Source organism: Hirundo rustica, chromosome 4, assembly GCF_015227805.2.
Source record: "Hirundo rustica isolate bHirRus1 chromosome 4, bHirRus1.pri.v3, whole genome shotgun sequence".
In the NCBI taxonomy this organism is placed as follows: Eukaryota; Metazoa; Chordata; class Aves; order Passeriformes; family Hirundinidae; genus Hirundo; species Hirundo rustica.
The window spans coordinates 48,919,332-48,942,019 of record NC_053453.1 but is presented as its reverse complement, the minus strand read 5'-3'; the positions used below and the strand labels follow the sequence as shown (position 1 = coordinate 48,942,019).

Sequence of the window (22,688 nt, the reverse complement as noted above, 5' to 3'; positions counted from 1 at the left end):
CCACAGGGTGAATGGTGAATGCAGCAAGGGTTTATGGCTTGGAAATCTATTTGGCTGCAAATTGAAAATAAGCCCTTGTAGGGACAACAATCAGGTCCCACTAGTTACTATCTCAGTGTAACTATCTGCAGCATCCAGCAGCATGGTAGGTGTGTTCCAGGTGGACACGCCAGGTGTGTTCAGCACCAGGGAAGCACTTATGGGAAAGAGTGGTGCAGATGGGGATCGTGGCTTGGAGTCTGTCCCCATTTGTTGCCAGCAATTTGGTTCCTTTCTTGCACGCAGCTCCCAAGGGCTCCTGTGGTGACCAGGCATATGCCACAGAAGGGAAGCAGAACTAGACCCTACCCTTTGCCAGCTTGGAGTGAGAAGAAAGGGTGAAGTGGAATTCTGTAGAGCAAGGGCACAGAGGGTCAGCACAAAATCCTTTCATCAACACTCCTGATCTTTATCCACTTCCATTTTCCCTTTCTTTTGGAAGCAAAAATGTGTGGGGAAGTGCAACCTCTCACCCTTCTCCATGAGAAGGGCTCATCAAAGGTTGTTTGACTGGAGTGGAGGATGTGTGAAAGGCCCAAGTCTGATCATTGGCTGTGTTCCCAGGCTTGCTTCCATCTGTTGATAAGCAATGGAGGTCAAAGGATATGCCATATTTGATAGAAAGCACTAAAGCAAAGACTTGCCTGTGAAGATCCCTGAGGTATCTCTGATCACTCCAACCTGCACCACCTTTATATTCATTCTTTATCTCCCCTCTCTCTTTTGCTGGAGATTTTGCTGTGAGTGACAGCCTGGTCAGAATGTACAAAGGGGCACTATTCAAGATGGATGCTAATGTCTTCTCAGAGTGAGGAGCTCAACATCAGACATTGCTGAAGAAGAGGCCATCCTGGCAACTCTTAACCCCTCCATCAAATCCTTTGCAACATCACAAAGGAACCTTCCTCCCACTATATGCTGGAAATTGAAGTGTCAGTTCCCTACAGGCAAAGTTCATACTTTGATATTGCTGAGCATTTTGAATCCACCAGGGTTCTCACCTGGAGAGTTCTGACAATGCATGCTGGATTTTCAGAGAGAATGTGATTTTTTGTTGTTGCTGTTGTTGAGGTGGGGACAGTGTGCTTCATTGTCTCAACTGACAACGAGTTCTGACTGCAGCTTTTCTTCCCTACTTAGGATTTGACATTGCTAGTTCTGATACTGCCCTCACTGGGAGGCACGATGGGAGACAGGGAACTACTACACCCGCCTGTGTTGTGTTGCACTACAGTAAAAAGCCAGTGTGAATACTCCAACAAGGTGGAGATCCATGGCTGCAAGTTCTACCTGCCGGTTGCTTTTCCACTTTCCACTGTGTATGGCACTTTTTTTGCATATTTCCTCCACCTACTTCATAAACATCCTCCTTCAGCTGAGTACACACACTCCAGTACCATTTCAGAAGACCATGGCTCATGAAAATACCTCTCAGAGAGTCATGCCTCTGGCTAGAAGTGAGGAGGTAAATGTCAGAAACATTGCCAAAGGTGCCTAATCTTTCCTGGGAGGCTGTCTGCAAATATTCAGTAGAGGTCACCAACTGTAGAGGATGCAATGGTTTTTGCTCAGTATTCTTGTATGCAGAAAACTTCAGAGAGAGGAAATGTTCCCAGCCACTGCCCCAGAAGATACTGGTGTTTCTACAGCAGAGAGAAAGAAATGGTAAGGCAGGGGATGTGGAGATTTGTCAGGCTCTGGTATGAAATCCCATTCTTTTCTGGACAGGTAATAAACAGCACATGGGTGGCTTTCTAGTATAGACAACACCTGCTGCTAATATTACCTCTTTGATTCACTTAAATACTTGCAATGAAAATACACCAAATCTAAAGTTCTAAATATATAATCAGAGTTTAATAACATCATTGATTTATTTTCTTGATTATGAGTTACACCCTCCCCCCTCCCACCCTTTCCCCATCTCTGTCCCAAAACTTGTTGACCTGTCAGAACTAAAATAAACAAAGCAACCAGAAAAGATCACTTATAGGAGAAAGGATTAACCTGATGGACACATGGCCTAATATATTATGGGAGAAGGCAAAATACCAGCCTCCTGTGGTTAGACCAGTGGTTCAGTCCAGAATTTCCAGTTCTTCTTTTCTGGTTGCCCTAGAGCATTCGAGTGGTTTGTGGCACAGTTAATATTTGCAGAGCACTCAGAGTGTTAACAGTGCTACAACAGTAAGAATACTAGATAATGATTTTGGCAAACTATCATTTGCCCGTCAGTGGAACAAGGGACAGACCAGTTCAGAGAAAATACGAACCAACTTTCAACCCGGAACACAAAAATCAGAACCTTCAAGAAGAGATTTTAAAAAAGTTCCATTAACTTCTTTTTGGTTTGTTTTCAGCTTAATTTCCCTGCAGAGCCACCCTCCAGGTTTCCTCGTTCCAGGTGGGGAGGGATGGAAAAGTACCAAGATAACCACCAAAGAGATTAGCTGCCCTCGTCAGCTTTCAAGCTTCCCAACCCCAAGCCCTTAGGAAATACCAGAAATTATAACGAGCTTTCCCAGGTCCAAGATTTCTAAACCAAAGTAGCATTGGAGAAGTCTCTTAATGTCAAAGTGATGGTCCAACCTGAGTGGCCAACTTGATGGTTCACCCCACCACTATCAAGACAGTGTAGTGCCTTGAGGCCCAAACTCCACAGAGATGCTGGTACAGAGAGTTTATATGCAAAAAGGAATTGGGGGTGTTCCCATCAAAACATGAAACCCTTCTGGCAAGGCTTGAATTGATGTTCCGGCGTCTTCCATTCATGAAGATAAAGGTGACAGGGCAATACAGGGGGCCTTGGGGGAGCACAACACACATGGGTTTCTCTCTCTCTCTCTCTCTCTCTCTCTCTTTTTTTTTTTCCTCATTCATACGGCCTCGACCTGCGTAAACCGTTTCCAAAAATGCAGCCTGAAAAGTCATAGAAAACAAACAGAACGGAAACAAACTTTCCCTCCCTCCCACCCCATGACCTGAATATTCACAAGAAGAGAAACACCAATTTATACAAAAACGCAATAAAAAAGAAATATTTACAAATGAAAGGAACGCCTTCTTGGTGGCTGCTATCAGAGGTGTCTGACAAGCTGCCATGTGTTCTGGATTGCAGATCGCTCTGTTAATTTGTTTGGTTTCTTTTTTTCTCTTTCCTTTTCCTTTTTGTCCTTGTAATGAGAGAAGAGAGAAAGAGTAAGAAGTTCCCTTACCCCAAAGAGTAGGGGTTGGCATCACAAAGACTCTTCCCCTCTTTCCTCCTTAATTTCTTCAGTGAAATATAAGAAAATATTCCCCTCACCAACTCTGCCCACCCTCTCCTCACACATTTTGACTTTACAGGTAAATCCCACCCTCCCCCTTGCCTCAGCTTAAAAAATAAATAAAAGGCCTTTTGTTGGCTTAAAAAGAGAACGATAAAATCAACCATGGTGTGGTGAGCAATGTGAGAGAGGTGGCTTTCAGCTCCAAGAAATGTAGCTTTTAAAGACAGGGCTGCCGTCTCCCTTATCCTCAGCAGTGTCCCCATGCTCTCAGCACAGGACCCTCTCAACCCTTCACCTGGTGAGCCATGGTGATTGAGACACTGGGATAGACCCAGGATAAGCTGTAGAGACTTTTCCATAGCTCTCAAGATGGGAGAGATCGGTCCACACCCCCACCTCAGGAGACAGATGACATATGAAAGGTGTGTTCAGCTTCTCACTCCTACCATTGCTCCTTTTCCTTTAGTTTAACTTGCATCTAAAATGATACAATGGAAAGAAAAACCACTCTTATTGATACTAAGTGCACCAGGAAAGCTGTCACTACAACTGCAGGGATGGGAAACCCTAGGCTATTCCAGCTTTACACCTGTGCTAGTATCTCTCTCTTTCACACAGAGGCACACGCACATGCACACGCACATCTCAGCTTTGTGCATCTTCAGTCTTCAGCACAAGTTTCTGTGCTCTCTGGCATTTATTCAAGCACATCTCTTCCCAGGAAGACAAGCTGTGTACTTCCTCTGTACATTCAATAGTAAATATACATATGTATTTCCCATGGGTGCATACACCCTCCTCCCATTTGCACATGTGCAAGGAGGCATTGAAAACAGTCTGCCAGCACCACCACCATCACACACACCCTTCTATGGCATTTCTTTTTTCCTTTCCAGCATTGGCAGAGGGCACCCTATTCTTTTTGTTCCAACCTGCTGGCCAAGCACAGAGAGAGCAGAATGATTAAGCTCCTTCTTTCTCTCCTATCCTTGCTGAAAGGACATGCCAAAATGGATTTGGTGTCCCCTGAAGTGACAGTGAAAAAACTCCCCACCTTTCCCTACTCTTAAGCTCTGTTCTACTGTGGTTGTTCTCCCGACATCTCATAGGATAGTGGGTTTATTTTGCTTTCTTCACAGACATTTCAAGTATAAGATTATTGTATATACTTGCATATAGGCAAACCCATACTATATACTGCTCCTACCCTTGAAGAATATCAGGATTAGTGAGCAGCTCACAGATAATGAACCAATGCTGTTCCTCTCTCCTCAAATCCTTCTCATTTCAGTGCAAACCAGCATCTTTTGTCTGAGTCAGGGAGGCTGCTGATCAGCTTTCTCAAACTCAGACTCCACTTCTTTTCTCTCTCTCCCACTGGTCTGCCATAGATTCAATGGCTGTAATAGCCATAGTGAAACCACTAGCCTGACCTGCAGACAAATGTTCCCTCCCTCCACACCCCCAGCAGACAATTCAAAATTTTATCGTAAAATTTCTCCGCATATATGCAAATATATATATATATATTTCAGCCCTATAGTCTTCATAAAATAATATAACAAGAACCTCAATATAGCTAACATATAAGTGCATCATCAAGTTAGTCTTGTTATTCACCCTTCACTTTCTCCATGTCAAACACTACTCTTTTCTAGGCAGTTTTAGGAAGAGTTGCCTGAGCAAGCATATTTTCCTGCATGTCCATTACACTGCTGCTGCTGCCTCCTCCTGCCACACACACACATAGACATGTGCACACATGCCTTACCCTGCTGGGAGCCAGCAGAAGTGAACACTAAAGCCACTGCTGCTCCTCCTCAGCCCATCTCTTCCCTGCCTTTTTCTCTGCTTCCTGAAACCACAAGCAAGGATATCCAACTCCGACATCACTGTAAAGTGCAATGGCTAGGAATGGAAGAGAATGGGAGGAGTGAGAACATGGGAAAAGAGATAAAATGGGAGGCTTGAGAAAGGAGGAGGAAGAGGGGAAACCAAAGAGGTGGCACTTGTCACCAGTGCTGCACTACTCATAACTCCAGTATCCCACAAACTAAGGACAACTCAGGAGAGTAGCTGATGGGATTGATCCTACCCCACCCTCCCATGCTCCACATACATCCCCAGTCCCTCCCCACACTCTTCCCCTCTCACTCAAACATCAGACTCAATACTGGAGAGTTTCTCATAAACATGCCCGTTGCTGGAGCCATTGAAAGCCCTGGGGTTTTTGTTGTTAGGCACACAGGGGTTGGACTGGTTCCCTATACAGATGTCCTTCTGGAAACGGGCTGGCACAGCCCCATGAAGGGCTGAGACCACCGGCTTGTTGGTGGTGACAATGGCTCGGAAGTCTGGCCTGGCTTTGGGCCCTCCTGCCACCACAGGCTGCCTGAAGAAATAAGATTTGCTGCCGTGGAGCAAGCATTGATCATCCCCAAAAGTGGGGATGAAAGGGTTTTGGGTGACCCGGTCAGGGTAGAGCGACTTGCTGAGCATATAGCCCCCACTGCTGCCGGGGTTGTTGTGGTGGTGGTAGCTGGTGGCGGGCACTGAGGACTTGTTGTTGGCAAAGGTGGTCTCACTGGCTGGCATCTCAAACATGTGGGCGTAAGGGCTCCCCTCCAAAAAGCGGCCCTTGTCCTTGAGGCTGACACTGCGGGGGGCCAGGGCTGAGTCATCTTTCTGCAGGTCCACAAAGGTGTCATAGGAGTGCTGCCGGCGGAGTTTGTTGCGGTTCTTCTTCTGCACCTTAGAGGCAGAATTGGAAGGGCTCTGAGGATATTTGGAGGAGGAGGTGGCATTGGTGGCCACGGGCACAGGGGCAGGCGGCTGGTCCAGCTCTTGGAGTGAGTTGTCCTCACTGATGTCATACAGGTTGCCTGCTTTCTTGCAAGCCTCACAGCGGATGCAGGCCTGGCGAGTGGAGTTCTGCCCCACTGTTGATGGCGTATAGTTGTGCAGCTTAGAAGGGCAACTGCGGCAGAAATTAGCCCCGGTCCGGTCTTCCCAGTCTAGATTGGTCAGGTTCTTCTCCCACGGCGCTGGGACCCCACTCACAACGCCATGCTTGTGCTCATTGCCTCCACCAAACTCGCCTGAGCCATGCTTGTGATGAGCCCTGTTAGTGCAGGATCCACTCCCTCCTCCTCCTCCTCCTCCTGTGTCACGCTTAAACTCATCTCCCCTTTCTTTGTAGATATCCGTCAGGTCCACATGTTCCCAGTGCGGTGAGTTCTCCTTGGTCCGAAACTGGTCAAGGTAGAAGTCCCGTAGCCCTTCCTTGTCCCTGAAGTAGCGCTTGTGGTCAGGCGAGCGGGGTGGGCGCCGGCGGTAGGCCAGCTCTATCTCATCAAATTCCCTCCGGGACTTGGCAGAGGCTGGGCGTTTCTTTAGGCTGTCCTTGTACTGCTGCTTCCGCCTCTTGGCTGCATTGCCCTCGATGTTGCCATAGGTGACTGTGTGAGTGGAAATGTCAGAGACATCTGAGCGGATCAGGTCGTCATGGGTCCCACTGCCCCCATAACGGTCACTCTTGAAGGAGAACTTGCCATAAAGGTCACCCAGCTGGCTGTGCTTGGCCGGGGGTAACCCCAGGTCCAAGGGCTTCTTCCCAATGGAGCGTGACTGGGCATTGAAGGGAGGGTTGTCACAGTCATAGAGCCCGTCAATTGAGCTGGTGCTGCCAATGCTATGGGGGCGATGGTGGTGGTGGTAGTGGTCCTGATACACATTGCTGTCCTTCAGCTGGAGATTGCCAAAGGTCCTTTCCACCTCACTAATATAGTCACTAAAGAGGTTCTCTTCACAGGGGGGGTTGTTGTAGGATTTGCAGTCTGAGTGGGTGAAGCTGCGGCGGTGCTCAGAGATATCATAGACAGATGACTCGCGGCGGATAAAGTCCAGGGCACTCTGTGGTGAGCCGTTGACCCCTGACAGGTTGGCCATGTTCTTGGCTGTCCGAAGCAGGCGGAGGATGTTGGAATGGGTGTTGTTCATAGTTGCTGTGGGGGAGTTCATTGCTGATTGGCGTTCTTCAATGGCCACGCCATGGATGCAGCTGTAGATACCCTGAAATGAGAGAAAGCAAGGAAGTGAGCGGTCCTGCAAAGAAAACATAGAGGGGGACCTGAACCCCATGGGAAGCACTCTGTGGATTGAGAGGGTGTTCCAGTAGGATACTAGGGCCTATCAGCCTTCCACCATGAAGCACAATCAAATCAAATGAAATCAAATCTTCTCTACCAACCCTTGCTGTTCTGACTCTCTTTCTTGACCCTCACATTTTTCTTTTCCCTCCATTCCTTTGCTTTGTTTCAGGCTGTATCTCCAGGATACAGGAATGCCTGCTTGCATCTGTAAGAGTTAGTTAAATCTAGCAGGTGTAACACAGAATTGAGAATGGGGACAATAATATCCTTGGGAATAAATGAATCAAGACAAATGATTCTGTGTGGATGAGAGGATGAAAGTCTGTTTTGGCCCTTGAAAATCATCTGGGCATCAGTGAATCAGACAGGAGCTGTTTTTAAAAGGGAACAGCTTCATTTGTTATAAACTTAGCTACATTTATCACCAGTACAGATTAGAGAAGGAAACTGAGAAAGAGCAGAGTTCTTGAATAGGTATTTAGGTATTTTGCATCTGGTTGACTGAGGTACAATAGAATTTTTAATTGCATTCAGTTAAATTTAACAGTGATAACAGGCTCCAAAACTACGTCCCTCAAAGCTGAAGTCCTCTATTCAGCTTCAAAACAGACAACAGAAGGGCCTAATTCCTCCACATTCTCCACAAGCTCATTTCACCCATGACTGTTTGCAAGGGCTATCCCTAAGAACAGAATGAAAGCGGCTCCTTTATTCTCTGATCTGCCAAATGGTGCCTGATGATTAATGTCAATTGTGAAATGGACACCGTCACATCATATTATCATGGTTCCTCAGCAGCTAGCAGATGATTAACACTTTTCAGACCTTTCACCAACCTGGCCCAGGTCTAACAGATAACCACAGAATGAAAGAATCTCTTTTTAGCTAAGGGTCACCAAACACAATGTCCCATCTATCTCATCTTCAGACTAAACCACATTAGAAACTAAGAACATAGAAGAGAGGCTGTGCCCTTGCATTCAAAAGGCTTTGTCATTTCTCTTCAATATGTTATGCAGCAATTATATACTCTTTGTACAATCAAAGTAAATTCTGCTACATCAGATGCTGAGCTAAAAAATGCCAAGATTTGACCTCACTTCAGAATGGATCAGGAAAAAGGACCAGTGGCTTGAAAGAAGGAGAATAAAGCTCCAAATTGGATACTTCTAGGAACACTAATAGTAGAAGATGACTCAGAAATGGCTAGAATCTGCTTTAAATGTAAATGTTGTACCCTAAGGCAGATTTGCATAAAGCAATTGCTAAGTTTATGTGGTCATCCTCTGTGGAAAGATTTCTGCATAGTTCAGGGCATGGCTTTCAGTTAAGGACTTCTGACTGTCAATGAAGGCGCTCTTCTAGTTAACAAAAGTTCATCTGAAAAGCTGTTATTCAGAGGACAATGTAAAACTCCCAAATTTCTAATCATATTATCCATCATTACTTGATTACATTTGAGGGGTCCCCAAATTTGGCCTCCTCACAACTCACTTTGGGGGAGCAAACAGTAACAGTTAACTTGTCTTTTCCTGTGTTTTCATTTCCATGTGAGATTTCCATTTCCTTAACCATAATCCAGCAGAGACCAGAGATATCCCAGAAAAAAACGAACATGTTTTTGCAACGATGTCACCCTGGTTTTTCTGAGTTTTTTAAAGCCTTTTGATTGTTCATAAGATGGAGTCAGTCTTTCTAGCTTCTGTACAATATTAGGAGCAGTTTTTGCCTTTTCTCACACATGTAACATAAACAAATCCTTTGTTTTTCATTCTCTGTCCTTTGTTTGCATATTTCTAACCTGAAAACAATTGTAACTGACAGTTGGTCTGGCCATTCGGCTGGGAGGTGATAACTCCAGAAGCCAATCCACAGCCAGACCCACAAATGTATAAAAAGTAAGAAATAAGCAGGCAGAGAGGATCTCGGCCTTGGCTCAGCCTTGGACTCTCTCGGAGGAACATCTCTGCCCTGCGAAATCTCTCGTCTCCGTGTGATTGCTTTGCGTGTCGCGATCTCACAACATTAACAGTGCAAAGGTGACACTGTGCAGACAACCTGTGTATCAAACAGTCTTGGTGGATATTACCATCTTCAGTACCTAGGACTGTCTGAATAAACCCTCTGTTCCTCCCTGACTGTTAATGGCACTCACCCTGCTGATGGAGAAGACCACACCAGGCTTGCCAGAGCAGACGCCCATGAAGCAGTGGCGGAATTGCCAGTAGAAGAGATGCTCACAGATGAAGGTGATGAGACTAAGGGCCATGGCTGCTCCCAGCATGTAGAAGACACCTGCCATGTTATCTATATCCAGCTGGCTGCTCATAACCTCATTCTTCTCATTGTGACAAATGCCAGTGAGCCAGAGAGCTTCCAGCTCCTCCATCTCCCCTACAATAACAGATAGGAGGAAAGAAACAGGTTAGATAATCCTGCATTGGCTGAAGAGCTCAAACTGGAGCAGACTGAAAGCAAGAAGCTGATCTAATGTAATTTCCAGTCTCCACGTTCTTTTTCCACATCTACGACATCCATAACATATCCTGACTGCTCTTCTGATGGGGGCAAGTGCCATTTGCCACAGGAAAGTCAACAGGATTTTTCCACAGCCTGATATTAGCTATAACAAGCTGTACCACAGGACACCACTATGACACTTGCTGGATGTCTACACTGAGATCTTGAAACAGTTATCCACCAGATGACTGCAGACCTGGCCCCACAAACTTCCACTTTCATTAAGTCAATGAAGGGAAAAATTAGTGACTGAAAGTGGCAGACAAAAATTAATCACTTCTAGATGAAAACATTGTATGTTTCCAACTCAGAATCAAAATATTGATTGTTTCAATCAATTTTTTTCCCATCATATCCATAGCTCATTAAAACCAGGTGCAATGTTCCAAAAAAGATTTGAGTATTTTTTCTTGTTTTTCTTTCCTTCAATTTTGTCCAAATTCAACACTTCCAAGGGCTTTGACCAATCAAAAATTTTACTAATTTGTATCAGCTAGGAGCAAATGTTCTGTACTCTAATTTCATACATCACTTACTACCATTATGGTACTTTCATGAGGGGTGGGAGAGAGGTAAACACACACACATATTGAGACATTTAGAGCAAACTCATTTTGCCAGATGACAAATTGTTTCATGTTGTTAGGAAAGTTAGTTTTTCACATTTTCAGTCTCCAGTCCAGTGGCAGGGGGAAAAAAATCCATATGTTTAAGTAGTGATATAACGGACTCTTTGAAGCTTTGTGGAGAACTTATGTCCTTCTCCGAAATAATGCATACTAGGCTTTTTAAGAAACAGAATAACCTATCTGTCAGGTGGCCAATTTTCTGAAGTATGTCCAAATTATGTTCTTTCCATATTTATAATCCTTATGTTATTTTCAGATATCACAGGGGGAAAGGAACACTTATAAATAAAATAACCTGTGAATTTTATTTATTCATAAAAAAGGACACAGGAAAATGTAATGTGAAATGGAAGGACAGGAAAATACTTCCTAAGAAGGTATTTCTTTTCCCATGAACAATTTTTGTTAATGCTAGCAATTTCTCTGTAAGTTAAAAGATGAATTAAGTAACTATAATCTTCTAATTAAAAACTCATCCCAAAATGTGCTTCTGAGTCTCAAGCTCTTCTTTGGGTTTGTTTTGTTTTTTGGGGGGTTTTGGAAAACCTGATCTAACTCTTTCATCCAGAAATATTTATCCATTAATTCTGTAAACTCTGCATGGATTGTTCCTGTCTAGATTTATAAAGTATGGAATAAGCATAGTCTGGTATAATTAGTGGTTTTGGTCATGGAAAAACCTCAAAGCTAGTGAAAAATTCACACCAGAAATCTTGTTTTTACAAGACATTCTTCCCCTTAAGATATTTTTCAAACACACATTTGAGCTTGTTCTATGAATACTTTAGTGCTTTTGGCACTGCTTTTGATGATATTGCTACCCTGCATCAACAACATGAAAGAAGTAGCATCTGCATTTTTGGTTTGTTGCCTCTAAAAAAAACCCATTAATAATTCCATGTTCTCAACTCACATCTGAAGCACCAGAGCTAGAAACTTCCATTTCTAGCCAATATGCAAAACTTGGCATTTCTTAGGAAAATTCCAGCACTTCTTTTTCTTGTCACTTACCATCTCCAAAAAGCTGTAGAATTGCAAGATCAACCTGTCGCTTCCAGCCTGAGTCCTTTTGGATGGCAATGCCATAGCCAGTAGAGGCAAACACTTTCCCACTCCCAATCGTGACCAGCTTGCAGCCTTCATCTCTGCCAGCCATGTAGTTTAGCACTGCTGCATCATAAATGAAAGCATCCAACTTCCTGCACAGATGCAATAAACAAGAGGGTATAGTACAGAAAACATAAAATCTGTATGAAATCAAAAATGTTTTTAGGTAGCTAAGGAAGAAATTAAACTCTTTCAGATGGACTACAATATGTTATGTAGAATCATAGAAAGATTTGGCTTGGAAAGGATCTTAAAGACTATCTAGTTCTATCCCCTATGACATAAGCAGGAACACCTTCCACTAGACCAGGTTTCTCAGAACCCTATCCAGCCTGGCCTCAAACACTTCTAGGAATGGGGCATCTACAACTTCATCTCCTCACAGTAAAGTGCCTCACCACTATCATGCAAAAGAATTTTTTTCCTAATATCTAATCTATGTAATCTTTCAGATTGAAGCCATTCCAATCTGCCCTGTCACTACATGCATTTATAAAAAGTTTCTCTCCAGCTCTCTTGTAGGTTCCCTTCAGGAAGGTCACAATTAGGTCACCCTAAAGCCTTTTCTTCTGAACAATACAATTGTCTCAGCCTTTCCTTGACAGGAGAGGTGCTCCATCCCTTTAATCATTTTGGTGGCCTTCTCTGGACTCACTCTAGCAGGTCCATGTTCTTTTTGTTCAGAAGATAACACCCCAGAGCTGGATACAGCGCTGCAGGTGGGGTCTCACCAGAGCAGAGCAGAGTGGCAGAATCTCCTCCCTCACTGTGCTGCCCACGCTGCTTTGGATGCAGCCCAGGGCACAATAGGCTTTCTGGGCTGAGTGCACATTGCTGGGTTGTATCCAGCCTCCTGGCCACCTGCACTCCCAAGTCCTTCTCAGCAGGACTGCCCTTGATCCTTTCATCCTCCAGCTTGTGTTGATACTGGGGGTTGCCCTGACCCAAGTGTAGCACCTTGCATTTGGTCTTGTCAAATTTCATTAAATCTCCATGTGCCCACTTCTTTAGCCTGTCCAGGTCCCTCTGGATGGTATATCATCCTTCAGGCATCATCTTCATCTTCACCATAGTTAAAAAAAGTCTAAGCCTAAAGCTGTTTTATAGGTGAATCTGGGTTATAAATGAGGATCATCTATTTTTTCCTGTCTATTTGGTAATCATGATTTCTTGATCTTAAAGAAAATTTGGAATACAAACATACTGCAAGATAAAGATGAATGAAGAGGAAGTCAAGGGGATCTATATCCTTAAGAATAGTTTATATTTCTGTACTTATTTTCATCACAAAAAAATCTAAAATGCCTTATAAAATGTATCAATATTAGACAGCAAAGTAAGGATTGAAATAAGGAAAATATTTTCTCCAATTCAAATGCTGGCATGATTTAGCTGAGAAAAATGTATTTTTTTCAAATCAAACACAGTCTGGACATTATGTTTTACCCCTCAGTTAGTGTGAAAAGATCTTTACCAATGTCAACTGGCCACAACAGCAGCTTTATGGTTTACCATGCTGAATTGGCCTTTGTTAAATAATGTTCAGCTGAAAATCACGACAAAAATTCTGTTTCAATGCAGAGAAATCCCCATTATGGACTGTGTAGAGAGCACAATAGCCTGTTGAGAGCCTTTTCACACTGCAAGAAATTTGGATGTGGGGGACAGTCTCAGGAGGCTCATCTTCCACAAACCCAAAGACAGTTGATGAGTAAGTCCTCCTACTAGATCTGAAATGAAACATTTTATGATAAATTACCTAAGACCTTCCAGTTGCACATTCTCTCTCAGATACTACGTTTACAATACACATCCTGCACATACATTTACAATATGGTGATTATCTCAGTTCAAGTGCTCATCTGTGAGGACATCTCTCCAAGGGTGAATATGAAGCCAGGTTGACATCTATCACAAGTGATGAGCTCTATTTCATCCATATGTTTCCAGGACAGTGCATATTTATTTCCTGAATGGTGACTATCCTGGCAAATGTACCCTCCCAGGATGATATCCAACAATGGTACAACCATTTGTAATGAGCTGAGGGCCTGTGAACCTGGCAAACAGGTTTAGGAATACTCAGTTAAATTAGTAATTAAACTGGCTAAACATCTTAATTTCTGCTTTGGAAAGAACTTTCTTGTACGAGTGCAACATGAGTGCAAGCAAAAATGGGTTTTGTTCACTGAGGCTGGGTTCTGACAACCAAAATGGTCAGTTCTGAGAGGAGGTCTTTAATTACAAAGGACAAAGGCTTGCAAAATGTACTTTTGAGTTAGGTCCTTTGCAGATTCACTGTTATTAAAATAGGATGAGCTATTCAAGCATGCTTTTTTGCTAACGATTTTTCCCACATCTCAAAATTACCCACGGAAATGCTTACATTTTTTATACTCCCATATTATTCAAATAATGTTTTGTTTAGCCCTTGATACTAAAATATTCCAGAGAACAGGCTACTTCCAAACTATTTGCTTCAAACGTACCTTCCATTACATTACAGTAGTTGGTGATACACTGGGTGGGATCAATCTGGCAGCTTCCTGATTAACATAATCTTTTATACACAAAAGGAGGGAAAACAAAGGAATTTCCAGACGACAATTTAAATGCTCTGAAAAAACCTTTGTCCACAGAGAACTTTGAGCTTTTCTTCTGCATGCTTAAAAACCCAGCAGCATGAAATATCTTGATGAAGCAAGGTTTTTGGGACCAATACATGCCTGGATTATGTACACAGAGATACAGTAACTTCTCTCTCTCTCTCTCTCTCTCTCTTTTTTTTTTTTTTTTTTTTTTTTTTTTTTTTTTTTTTTTTTTTTTTTTTTTTTTTTTTTTTTTCCCATTTCTTATAAACACAGCAAAACCTGAAACTTTTATACAGATGTCAATAGAAAAATCTGGAAAAAATAACCACAGAGTTACTCTCCTGTGCTACTGTGCTATGTGAGGTCTTGCTATACTTTTAACCATGGAGTGATAATAGAGGCTCATTTTTCAAACCCTAAAAAGTAAAATTTCCAGACAAGCATGCAAAAAGTCAGGTTTCTGTGTTGAGTAAGCATGTAAGAAAACTCACCCAGTTTTCAGCGAGAACAGTGCATCGTCCACCCCTCTCTGATTGAACTTCACCATGTAACTATGCATTTCAGGGTAGTTGTTGCGAATGTTCCTTTCTGTGCTGCCGTTCGGAACTGTCCCGAAGCGGAAAGGGGGTGAGAAGTCATTTGGTTTCTGGAACTGAAAAGAGAGAAAAAGGAATATTTCTCACAGCCTTTCAGATTGAAGCAGTCATCTGGTTGGGAGAACATCAGAAGGTTGATCTGATTTTATTTTACTATCATGTAGAAAACATAATTGAGAAGATATTATATTTCACTGTTTTCAAACATGAATATCTCCTGTTAATGTCTAAGAAACAAGAAGTAAATCTGAGCAAGATGCTCTTTTTCTCTACTCTGGATTAAGTGCATTAGTCAGTGATCAGAGATTAAACAGAAGGTTAGATAAAAGGAAAAAGGAAAGGGAAAATGTAACAGTGGTGTTGGAACACAGTCAAGAAACAGTTTCAAATAAAGTCTGTGTGACCTGCTTTTTATCCAAAAGCTGTCATTTAGTTCCTAAGAAGTATCTTTTTCAGCTCTGTGGATGCCTTTACACTTCCTGGTTCTGACAGAGGTAGAAAAGTAATTAATGAGGAGAGACGCCTCTCAGCACACTTCGCACCCACTTCACCAAACAAATGATCAGCTTTCAAAGTTTTGGGCAAATGTCCCAAACAAGATGCTCTTAGTAGCTGCAAGTTACTAGTAATATTTGATACCCAGAACAGAGGTGGCAGAACACTCCAAAGCTTTTGCTGCTCAGAAGAAATACATTCATCATAACATTCCCCCACAGCCTGTGAGATTTCATATGCCGCTTGCTTAACTCGAGTCATAGCCAATGCTCTCTGGGATTTTTATGAGGAGTAAAATTTAGACTGTCAATTACCGAGACTGCTTAAAACCCCTAGAATCAACAGATGAGAAGGAGCATAGAACTATAAACCAGGAACTGAATAAGCAGGAAAGAAAACAATGCAAAGGTAGGTTAAATGGAAGGAAGCCCCCTCCTCTCTGGATATATAAAGCAGTAGCTTGCCTGGTGTTATTTCCCAACTGTGACCATGTATTTCTATGATTTAACAGTAGGAGTGCACCTCGTACATGAATATGTGCAGTCATGGACTGTCACCTTCTACAGGGCTGAAATCTACAGATAGTTCTAGCTTAAAATACATGCAGATGAGCCTTGTTCTTGAGCTCTGCTTAAAGCCATTTTGGAACTTGGTCAACTCAACTGAGGAGGCCAGAGCCCCTTATGCGGTGTATCCTGTTCACAACACCTCAGCCATAAGAACAGCCAGAAGCTGTGGATAGGTGAACAGGTGTTTCTGTGTACCAGGAAACTAATCTCTCCAGTTTGGATGGCAAGAGGAGCTAACTTGTATGTGCATGTGAGTGTGTGAGGGAGAACACATATCCTCCTGCTTTAAGCCAATAAAAAACATCGAGGCTGTTTTTCTGAACTCAGGTTAGTGCATCACCAACAAAACAAGTTTCACATAGCATAAAACAGACAGTAAGGTGTCTCTTAGAACTTTGTCACAGCCTCTAGGGAGGAAGACAAACTCACAGCTATCAAAGACTGTAATGAAAGCAAACTTTGATGGGAGAAAAATCACCGCAGCATGCTAAAATTGGGTTTTTTTTAACTAAGCTGATTAAAGCAGCAGCCTAGGGGACCCATCACAAGGAGGGCACTGCCATGCCAGACACAAAGAAACATAGTCTCTCCCCTGACATGCTAATTCAGGAGATTGCAGTGTGGGCAACTTGCTTCTCCGGAGGCTGCAGAACACCACCTTGAAAGCATACAGGACATTCCCATTCCCAGAGAGCCCTCTGACAGTACAGTCAACAGGAGAAGCATCATGCAGGCCTGACCAACATTTGTGTGACTGAGTTTTTGCATGTCCATTTAATACCTCCACCCTCCATTCCAGAGTAGTGACACAATCTCTACTCTTGTCTACTCTTGTCTGCTTCCATCATTATGCCTACAAACTGGAGTAAGAAGGATTACAAAGTAGGCATTTCCTTGTGATAAGGGAAATAATCCCAACTCTGAACTGTGTTTTGTCACCACTCTGTTTTAGAGCCCATAATAGCAGCCACAGGTGAAAGGCTCCAGATTTCATTTTTATTCTCCTGAGCAATCAATAAATAAAGGAAAACATTTCTCTTGTAAGAAATTACTGCTTCTGGCAAGTGGAAAAGCACATTTCTAGAGAAATAAGTCAGGTTGATGACTTCTACAAATTCACATACTACTCATCCACTCACCAATCCTTACCTTCTGTTCATTCCTTAGTCAGAACAGATCTTCAAATGCAAATTACTCTCCACACACCAACGTGCACACATACTTCAGCAGTAGCTTGGTGAACAGCGAGACAGGAAACTATATGAAAGGATCCATATGGGGCCCACGCCTGACAATTTTAGTTGAGTGCCACTCCTCTTGAGTGACCAAGAGGAACATAGATCCCCAGCTAACCTAGCTTAATGTTTACAAAGCTGAAAGTAACCAATGTCTAGCTGGCTCCACAGCTGATGCAGCCAGAGATAAGGAACTACTTCTCTGTATTTGAGAAGTAATAACAGTAGATGCATGCAGTTTTCTGATAGGAGACAGCAGTTCAAAAATCCCTTTGCATGTTTCTTGGCAGTAAGTGGGCATAGCTCAATCCAAGGTTGAAGGGATCACCAGTGAGCTCTCCAGAGTAAAAAGCTTTTGCATCATACTGAACTAACTTCTGTCCCCCACAGCTCATACTGAGGGAACAAGAAGACATGTGAACCTTCCTGGAAAGTTCATGGGACAGATGGGGCAGGAGTGTGTCCCCTCCTGCCAACACAGTGGAGGAACTGGAGATGATCCATAAGGAAGGAAGTTAATTGACAGATTGTCAAGGAGTTCAGTAAGGAAAGCCACTTGTTTGATTTCTCCCAGGGGCTGAGACTGTGGGCCTGGATGACAAGTACTATCCCCAGGGAAGCAGGGCTCTTTGGCAGATGGGCCTATAAGGAGTCTGAGACATGAGGGACGAGGTGATGCACAATGGAGGGGCCGTTACATGGAGGAAGCCTGTGCAGAGGTAATCTCAATGCCTGCATTGAACAGTGACAAAGGAATTAACCACAGATATGGACAGAAAGGGTGAGAATGTAGCTTAATGAGAGAACTGTCCCATTATTTAATGCAAATATTTCTTCTGTCAGAGCCCTAAGTCACAACTAAGTCACTCCACTCCAGGCATCTGCAAAGAGGAGTCCCGTGAGGTTCTAGAAAAAAAAAAAGTGGTGGTAACAGGGGAAAGGAACATAAGCAACAACATCAGCATCAGTTGCTGAGAAAACCCAGCTGTACAGGGTTTTGTAGGAGTTCTGTGTTACACTTGCCTGTAGCAGGAGACCTGTCCTGCTACCCAGCTTTACCTACCTTACAGAGTGACTGCCTGTGAGGGAACCAGCAGGGCTCAGCAGCTGTCCTGTACCCAAAGAGCCCCAGAGTCAGAGATGTATCTCACTTGCATCCCCTCCCTCATTCACCATGGAACCTCTGTTGTGAGATGCTCCCCTTTTATGTACTCAAGGTGATGTAAACTTCCTCTCACCCATGAAAGAAGTCCCATTTTGCTTCAATTGTGAAGGTGGATGCTAGACATGGGGTTGGAAAGCAGACTCCAAGGATGCCTGAAAGGCTGGGCTAGCTCTGGGACATGAGATATCTATGTTCAGAGCCCAGTGGTTGCCTGCCTCTTCAACCCCTCACTCCACAAACTGAAATCAAGGATCACTAAGTGCAAAGCAGACCCCGGCTTTGGAAAAGTAACCTCTCAGGGTCAGAGAGCAGAAGTCTTCAGTCTTCCTTCTCTGGAGAGCTGGGAGGTGTTAGCACATTCAGGGGGAGAGCTCCTTTGCCACTCCCCTCCACATCTCGCTTTGAGAGCTGTCGACAGCAGCAGTGAAAGCGGGTTTAAGTGAGTCGGCTGGCAGAGCTGTTTCATTAGCAATTTGGAGCCATGCCGTGCAGAAAGCAGCATTGTTCTCAGATGTTCAGATATCAATCTGCATAATGAAACAGGTGATAGGAGCTCTTCCTATTCATGCAGCAGCAATTGGAGGGATTTAGAGATGAGGGGAAGGGGTTATGCCTAATTGGCCACAATTAAGTTGATGAGAATATTTTTTTCAATAAATTGTCTATCACCAAATGGATCCTACAGAAAAGCACATCTGCACTTATTTATCTGCCTGATGTAGGCCCTGTTTACACTGTAAAGTGTTTGCCAATAGCATTGGAAGCAGTTTCCCAAACTCAGCAAGCTCTTGCAACAAGAACACTCTTTTTTATCAGCTGATCTACTTTTACACTGCTTAAAAACCCCAAATCAATCCACTGCTGAATAATATAATGAGCTGGCAGAACTTGGTGCAAGGTTGAGTGCGTGGGTGTAGTGCTTTACCCTTATACATCTTCTCTGGGAGAGCTCCTTACACTTTGTAAGGCCCAGATGACTAACTAAGATTTTCTACCACAGGAAGCTCCACAGCTCTGATCCATCAAACTAAGGGCCACAAATTCAGCTTCTCTGCTTGCTGCAAGTCCAAAAGAGCTTAAGCCCATACTAGATACTTTTAGCTCAGTTCATTTACCCAAAAGTAAGTGCCAAGCTGAGATGCCTAGGGAATTTCTCCCTGGGAACAGGCCTCTCATAGCCCCAGGTCAAATTTGCCTGCCACCTGAGGGTAGTTTGACACTCTGATACACCTAAAATAGCTTTAGACATCTACGTCAGCCCAAAGGAATCTAGCCACTGGGCCATTCAGCCCTCAGGACATCTTCTCAAAAGTACAGGGAGCCAACCACTATGGTTAGCAAGAAGCCTGAAGTGCCCACCACCCTCCTAACGTATAACCTCTTTGCATTGCCCTACCATCTTTGACTGTCTCCTCTTGTTCTGGTCAGCTGCATGTCACTGCATCAGCTTCCACCTTTCTTCATTGCCTGAAAATCCAACCAGGCTGTTTGCACAAGAGCTTCCTTCAGAACCTTAAAAATTGAAGAGTGGGTCAGTGGTTTTCAGGTCTAACTGAGGTAGCTCTATGCCTGTACCTAAGTCCTGATAGGCGGCCCATGTCCAGACAGCATGTCTTGCTAGTTGCCTTCTATGTCCTCTGTTTCAGCCAGGAAATTAATGACTTCACAGCTAATGGATGACTCTCAAAGCAAAAAAAACTTTTTTTTTTTTCTTATCCCCAAAATATATCATTTTTGTCCCCAAGCTGCACCACAAACAACGCCACAGGATCACAAACCTGGATTTGACCCTGAGAAGATGTCCCTTCCACCTTTGTCTCTCCAGTGAGTCTCTCCTGGACATCACAATTCCTAACAGCTCTTAATCCAGTCTACTGTGGAAGATGGATGGTGCTGGAGACTCCACCAGTCCCTGGAGTGACAGTGCCCACCAGAGCTTTACTACTGGAAAGTTCTTCCAAGTATCTGAACTAAAGCCTTCCAGCTGCAAATACACCTGCAGTATTTTCTGTTATCTTGTCCATGGGCAGAGAAATCCAAATAGTTTCTTCTTCTCTGAAAGTACGTTTTATGTTTTTGAAGACAATTGTGCTGCTTCTTCTCCATGTTCTTTCACTGCAGCTAAAGAACCCCAGGTTCTTTAGTCTTTCTTTGCAAGCTGTATTATATGGACCTGCAACCATTCCTGCTGTTGTCCTTTGGCTGTATTCTGTACATCTTCATTTGACTTACCTTTGGTTGGTGAGCATGCTCTCCACCATATCAAGAACAATCTGATCAAGTCCCAAAGATGCTGAGAGAATATTACAGTAAAAAATCTCGCAGTAAGGCAACACAAACAATGCTAGTGAGAGTTCATGCTCATTATCACTCTTCACAGGTCCTCTCTATATTATATAATGTTTTGTCTACCCTTCATTTTCATCTTGTAAGTTCTTCAAAGCTGCAACTCTGTCCTGATCTGCATGTAGGTAGTGAACAGTCTGTTTCTGGAATGCCAGTCATCACTGCCAGCACCATCTTCAGGGTTTTTACTGTATTCTTTTCTTTATGCAGCTTGGATTGTGCACATAGGCACAGCCACAAACCCACGCCCCCAGTCACCTGTCCTAGTAGAGGAGGCACTCTGCAGATTTTGAGCACAGAGCTTGCAACTGTTGGTGGCATGGTGCTGTAGGCACTTTAAAATTGACAAAATTGCATCCCAGCTAGGAGTGTGCCAGCCCAACAGCACAGGTAGAAAATCATATTGCAGACCTAAATCTTAGCACTGGTATAAGTCTGTGAGGCGAGCAGACTAAAGTGACTGTGCTACTCATTTTCCCCTGTTAATGACTCTCTTGTACAGATATTTCTTGAGATTCATTCCTAAAGCATTCCTCTCCCCTCTGCACAGTCGTGCACAGTTTTGATATTACAGACATTTTTTAATTCCAAGGCAGAACTCTCAGCCATTTCTAAGTGACTATAAGTTTTCAGATCAGCCTTTCACCCTAGCTCTTCTTAGTTCCCTCACAATAACATTCTCTGCCTACTCAGCAGTGGCTGAGACTCCTCACAGCTCTGAATTCAGGTGCCACCCCAACTCTTCCTGAAACCCCAATTTCTTGTCTTCAATAGTCAAACAACATGTCTTGATTTATAAACAAAAAAAATATGGAAGCTAAAAAAAGGAGGACCACACCAAAAAAGGGGAACAGCACCAAATCCAATATGTCATTTTGGGGAGAACATAAAATTACATTGTGCTCCCTCAGACTTTGACTTTGTGATTTATCTTATTATTCAGTACCCAGTGATGTTCCAAATTCTCTGTCTTGCTTTGCATAGCACTTTCACCCATGAATTGTTCTAGATAAGTCCAAGAAAGGACTTATCAGTTAGTGCAGCTGACTGCAGTAAAGGTGGCAAAGAATTAAATTAAAGTCCCTTTTAAAGGAAGATAGAGTATGGGTCAGACCCACAAACAAGAAAAATATCTGTGAATGTCTGTTGGTGAAGTATGGACACGTGCAGGAGAGGGAACAGAGCAACCTAGTGACAATGCAGAGGTGAGGGGGGGCAGGTGAAAGCAAAAGAAAAGAGTTCAAATATAGCAGCATTAAAAATAGTTGTCCTTGCAAAATAACTGAGATGAAAGCAGAGATCCAATTGGTGGAAGAAGCCTCCATCACATACAGTTATTGCCAGAGCAGTGCACACAGTAGGACTGTGCAGCCCCTTTGCAAGCTGGATTCTTACGTACAGTGTGCCAGCTTTACAAGTTGCATTGTTACATACAGTGTGCATAGAGCAGGAGACTGAAAACCTTGGGCAGTGCAGCATCATCCCAAACAGAGGGCATGTCAGGGATCCCACATCTTCCCTAAACATACCTACTTGTTCCTGCTGCCACCACACTGCCTTTGTGCTGACCCAGGCATTGCAGATACACCAGGTCTGAGGAGATACTTTCAGGATCACCACCACAGAGTCCAACCACCACCAGCACACCAGGAGTCTTCCGGGTCGGCCAAATGTGTGAACATTATACAGGATCTGTGCAGTTTCTCCACCCAACAGGTAATATTAAAGCCTTAAATATTCCTCAGGACGCATTTGGCAATATATAGTTAGTCTTCAAGTCACTGTTAGGTGTCCCTCAAGCTTGACCGGAAACCTATGGTGGAATCACTGAGCTTCACCAGTCAGAGCCAAAAGCTGCTTGCACAGCTCAAGTGTTAGTATGTACAAGAACACAACAGCCATATCTGTTGCAATGAAGAGTGCTATAGCTACAGTACACTTAACTTTTGGTTGCACGCACATAGAGGATGGAGATC

General features: G+C 43.5%; 1 protein-coding gene across 2 annotated transcripts in view; it reads right to left on the bottom strand.

Moving 5' to 3' along the window:
- Positions 1 to 5,453: 5,453 nt before the first annotated feature.
- GRIN2B (glutamate ionotropic receptor NMDA type subunit 2B) overlaps positions 5,454 to 22,688 on the bottom strand; it is a 215,214-nt gene continuing 197,979 nt past the window's right edge. The window contains exons 10-13 of one of the 2 annotated variants that reach the window (XM_040063361.2): positions 14,798 to 14,958; positions 11,620 to 11,807; positions 9,615 to 9,853; positions 5,454 to 7,379 (exon numbers count right to left, since the gene is read on the bottom strand). In XM_040063361.2, the coding sequence (XP_039919295.1) occupies positions 5,463 to 7,379; positions 9,615 to 9,853; positions 11,620 to 11,807; positions 14,798 to 14,958 (2,505 nt within the window). In that variant the 3' untranslated portion in view covers positions 5,454 to 5,462. The remainder of the gene's footprint in view (positions 7,380 to 9,614; positions 9,854 to 11,619; positions 11,808 to 14,797; positions 14,959 to 22,688) is intronic. The other variant, XM_040063362.2, reaches the window with a different exon arrangement.